Raw genomic sequence first — 5,310 nt, 5'->3', positions numbered from 1 at the left:
TTGAATTACTTTCCATTTCGCCTATTATATATATATATATATATATATATATATATATATAGATTACTTCTCTCATCACAATTTACAAACGCAATTTTTTTAATAATGATGTCCTAAAGGGGAAAGAGATTTTAATTATGGTTTACTTTTTGGACTACTAAGGATTGATATTATTTTGTCTGATTATTGTTGTTTGTTTCTATCGGGACATGAAATTGAAACTATGTTAATACCGTTCAAACCAAAACAACATAGTTTTAATGATATACTTTATAATATATAATTATTCCAAACAAAAATATAAAAATAGGAAATAAAAAGTGGGTGGGGACACTAGCGATACGGATCCAAGCGCTAATAAGGCTTCGAACTAAAATCAGGTACAAACGATTATGTAACTCTAGTAATTTTATATCTGGCTTCTCATAAAAATTGTGTAACATTCAATTATTGTTTCTCAATAAAATCTATTATCCTATAATATTTTGACCAAAACAATCTTTTGAATAAATATAAATACATAAATTTTTTTATGAACTTTTCTTCTCTTTTCTTTTTTATTCACATTTATTTTTTCTATCCTAAAATCGGTATTATTGGAGAAGAGTCACAATTTTTCCGCTTACACATTTGTTTTTTTTGTTTGTTTTTTTGCTTTTTTTTTTTTGTTTTTTTTGTTTTTTTTTGTTTTTCTTCTTTTTACTTCATCTGTCCCAATTGTTTGACTTATCTTCTATTTTGGGATGTCCCAAAATTAAGTCTAGTTTGAAAAGTCGAACCCCATTATTTAGTAACATTCTCATTATACCCCTTTACCAATAATCATATTAATATTTGATTTGAAGATAAAGATTAGGTTTGGTTGAGTTTGGCAGCTACATAATTTAGATTGAAGATGAATTTGTAATCTACACCCAATAGAGTTTGTAATGTAGGATAGTACACCAATAGAGTTTGTAATCTACAATAACTTTGAAAATTGCATGGTAGAAAGGTTTTTTATTTTATTTTTTTATTTTTTTTATGCATAGGTGTTTAAATATTTTATGAGGGTAATTTAGAAAATTTCTAACTTATTTTTAAAGAGATAAGACATTTACGCTTCTCTGTTTTGTTTCAATATAAAATATTTTCCGTAAAATATTTTCCCATTTTCAAGTGTTTGATTGCATATAAAATATAGTCAATGTTGTAAATTCTTTTCGTTTGACTAAAACCCCGTGCGTAAAAACTTGTAAAATATTTTACCAAAAAAACAAGTGTAAAACATTTTACAAAAATCTCATAGCCTCACACCCGACTCTCTCCCCCTTTCTCATACTTTACTTGTCCTCTCTCACACTTGCCCAAACCAGCGACAACACCCACCGGCATTCTAGTCTTCGCCTCCACTTTGCCAGCATCCATTCGTTGCTCTTTACCTCCATTCTGGTGGCACCACCATCAGATCTCAGCCTGTTTCGTTGTTGGAGAAGTCGCTGTAAGAGGCCCGAGGTGAGCCTTATTACCGCCACTTCATTGCTCATTGCTCAAATCTGGCTTCAAATCTAGAAATGCTGCCGCTAAGATCTCTGATTTGGAATCAATGAGAGTGGACATTTTGCTAACATTGCTTGCACCAAAGATCTTGTGAACAATGGCAAACTTGTGGGGGTCATCAGATGGAAAGTAGGAGCAAAAATGCAGTCTTTGGCCCATTGGCACCTCAGTAACCATTAAAAAATTGATGGAAAATGCAAGAAAAATTGGGGAAACTTTTTTTGGAACGGTCTGCATTGTTCAATGTTTGAAAAGTTTGAATTTAGCTCTAGTGTTTTTAATGCATACATTTTTTAAACTTCAATTAGTTTTTGTCTAATCAGCTCTATGAGTGCACGAATGTTTGTCTGTTTGGATGCACAGATACTAGAACCCTTTCTGGTTTGTAAAAAATGGAATTGATACAGCGAAAAAAACTTATCATAGTCATGTTTTTCATTCTAGAGACTTTCATATCTCGAGCCATGTCCCGAAATTTCCCTAAAGCCCCCCTTTATGAGAGATATGAGCAATGGATGGCTCAGCATGGACGCAACTATATAGACAGTATAGAGCAAGAAAAGCATTTCAATATATTTAAGGACAACATAGAATATATAGATAAATCTAATAATGAAGGGAATCGCACTTTTAAGCTAGGTGTCAATAAATTTGCGGACTTAACAACTGAAGAATTTCTTGCCTCTTATACTGGATACAAGATTTCCAACCAACCAAGTTCTCTCAATGCAACAAGGTTTAGGTACGAAGCCCTTACCGAAGAAGTTCCAGCGACTATGGATTGGAGAGAGAGAGGAGCTGTTACCAACGTAAATGACCAAGGATCGTGTGGTAAGAGGATTACAGTACCCAACACTCATAAGTTTAGCTTCAGTTCCCGTACTAACTGTTATCATAAAAATATTTTACTTATGGTTGATTCTTATGCACGCAGGAGCTTGTTGGGCCTTTTCAGCAGTGGCAGCAATAGAAGGGGCCATCCAAATCAAAACTGGCAACTTGATCTCTTTATCTGAGCAACAACTAGTGGACTGTTCCAATGAGTTAGATGGTAATGGTGGCTGCCAGGGTGGTTATATGGATAATGCCTTTAGATATGTAGAACGAAATGGAGGAATAGCCACTGAAGAAAATTACCCATATCGGGAATCGGATGGAACTTGTGACCAGCAAAAGGCATCTATTATTGGAGCTAAGATTATTAGCTTAGTAATGGTAACTCGCAATAATGAGGAGGCAATACTTCAAGCAGTGGCCTCCCAGCCAGTTTCAATTGGCATTTTGGCTAGTCTTGACTTTCAATTTTATGAAAGCGGAGTTTTAACGGGAGAGTGCGAGTCGACCAGTTTAAGCCATGCTGTTACTGCAATTGGTTATGGAACGAGTGATGATGGTATCAAGTACTGGTTAATGAAGAATTCATGGGGCGCCGATTGGGGTCATGAGGATGGCTATATAAGGATTCAAAGAGACTCCGGTGCTCCAGAAGTTCTTTGTGGCCTTGCCAAGTTGCCTTCCTATGTAGCTGTTTAGGTTTGGTACTCCAATGGTGACAAATCAAGTCACCTATAAATTAATAGTACTTGGTCTCTCTTTCACTATATATATATATATATATATATATATATATATATGTTATATTTGTTATTGTTGTGAAAATGTATGCGTGTGTTGCTACTTGTAAAATCAAAATATGAACGTTGTATATATTAAATAAACCTAACAGTTACTGCTAGTATATATGCCTGTTAAATTTGTTATAGTTGTGAAAATGCCTTTACTACTACTTGTAACGTCAAAATATGAACGTTGCAACATATAAACCTGACAGGTACTTTTTATTTTTTATTTTTTTTGATAGTGAAAGTTCAAATAGTGTAAAGACACCCTTGATTGTTTAGACCCTCAATTTATAAATTAACCAATTCAAGCTTTATGTCAAACAACCAGTGTGCGGAAAATGAACAAAAGCTATAAAACAGAATTGGAAAACTATCTAAGCCAAATTAAATTCACAACCCACAGCAGATAATAAAAGACAAAGATAAAAGGGAAGGAAGACGCAAACACAAGGACAACACGCGATGTGTTATCGAAGAGGAAACCGAAGCCCTCAATGTAAAACCTCTCCGCCGCCTTCCAAGCGGTAAACAATTCACTAGAAAATGTAGTTGGGATACATGGACAGCAATAGACCCTCTAAGCCTAATCTACTCAGTGCACCTAAGCCCTCCAAGCTTCTTGCTCCAACGAGGTTGCGCCGAACATTTTTCTTTTCTAACTTCCCAGATTCTGCTACTTGACCATAGCATCAACCAATGTAAATTGGTTCCTTCCTAATTGCTTTCCAGAACACCAAATATCCCTCTCACAGTAATGAATATGGTGAGAACAAGGTTTTGGTAAAATGCCTCTCAAGGGTTTGACAATGGAGAGGAAGAGAGTTGAGGAATTTGAAGAGACTCTAATGTATAGATTGTAGATGAATCAATCTTGTTTTACTCTAGGGTTTCTCTCTCAAAATTCTCTCTGGAAGCTCTCTTTCATTTGTGGGTATAAGGGGTATTTATACTGGGGTGAGAAGAGAATGTGAAACGTCAGATTTTTCAAAACAGGGGTGGCTCGCGGCTTAGCCTCACGACTTGATTGAGTCGCGAGATCCAGTCGCGAGATAACCGTATGGCCAGTTGTCCTATTTTGTCCTGTAGTGATCCAGCTAGCATGACTGTTCACCTTCTAGCATGCTTGGCACATGTGCTGCATCTGGTGGCTTGCAGCCGCGAGTCACCCACAAGATCAAGCCGCGAGTCTTTGTTTTCTTGCACACTCTTGAGCATTCAACACTCTATCTCACTCACTACCCTTACAACAAACCCACCTAAATACAGGGTTATTAAATGTTGAAATACAAGCAAATTTGGCATGAAATAAAGCCAATAAGATGGTTGATTAAATTCAACCTTACAATCTCCCCCTTTGGCTATTCCGTGACAAAACCCTGAAACAGACTCTAGACTTAACATGTGAGTTTGGAACAGTTGAGCAAAACTCACTCACACCTAACTCTAGAAGCTGTGAAGCACTTGAATCATAAGAACATGAAACTCCTGAAACACAACGATACACCATGATCATTGTATGCAGAAAAGCATGAAATGCACATGAAACATGCTTAAAGTGATCAAGCAAAGATGAAGTGAAGAACCAAATCATGGCTTGATCAAACAAGTAATCACTACAAGGTAGTGATCACAGTGCTCATTCACACTTGGAATGAACACTTGTACATACAAGTTAACAAGAACAAAGCAAGTTACTTGTATGCCCAACACTCAACCAATGCATAATACACTAAGTATATGCATCTAGGAACAATCCTACAAAGGCACAAGAGTGACAGTACTTAAAAGAAAATGCATGACATTTAGATAGAAGTATTGATTTAAACAAAGCATAAAAAGGCTGCATAAAGCATGGTACAGACCATAAAGCCTACAGAAATGCATAAAAACATAACCCTAAAAGTTTACATAAGTAACATGGGTACAAAACACAATATATACTGAACAACATCAACAATATATATATATATATATATATATATATATATATATATATATATATATATAAAGAGTAAACCAAGTTTATAAGTTATGAGTTAGAAACAAAAATACACCAAAACCACAGTGAATCAAACCCATATCCAAAAACATAAACCTATAAATTTAAAGGATAAGTCTTAAAAACAAAAGTATGTGTGTACTCCCCCTA

General features: G+C 35.3%; 1 protein-coding gene across 1 annotated transcript; it reads left to right on the top strand.

Moving 5' to 3' along the window:
• Positions 1 to 1,931: 1,931 nt before the first annotated feature.
• LOC126728280 (ervatamin-B-like) lies at positions 1,932 to 3,072 on the top strand. Its single transcript, XM_050434132.1, has 2 exons — positions 1,932 to 2,370; positions 2,474 to 3,072. The coding sequence occupies exons 1-2, from the start codon at positions 1,932 to 1,934 to the stop codon at positions 3,070 to 3,072; spliced, it is 1,038 nt and encodes a 345-aa protein (XP_050290089.1).
• The last annotated feature ends 2,238 nt before the right edge of the window (positions 3,073 to 5,310 follow it).

Source organism: Quercus robur, chromosome 5, assembly GCF_932294415.1.
Source record: "Quercus robur chromosome 5, dhQueRobu3.1, whole genome shotgun sequence".
Taxonomy (NCBI): Eukaryota; Viridiplantae; Streptophyta; class Magnoliopsida; order Fagales; family Fagaceae; genus Quercus; species Quercus robur.
This window is presented reverse-complemented; position numbering and strand designations above follow the sequence as displayed.

Coding starts and splice junctions, on each gene's coding strand:
- LOC126728280 (XM_050434132.1), top strand. CDS start 1,932: ATGGAATTGATACAGCGAAAAAAACTTATCATAGTCATGTTTTTCATT. Junction 2,371..2,473: donor AAATGACCAAGGATCGTGTG/GTAAGAGGATTA, acceptor TTATGCACGCAG/GAGCTTGTTGGGCCTTTTCA.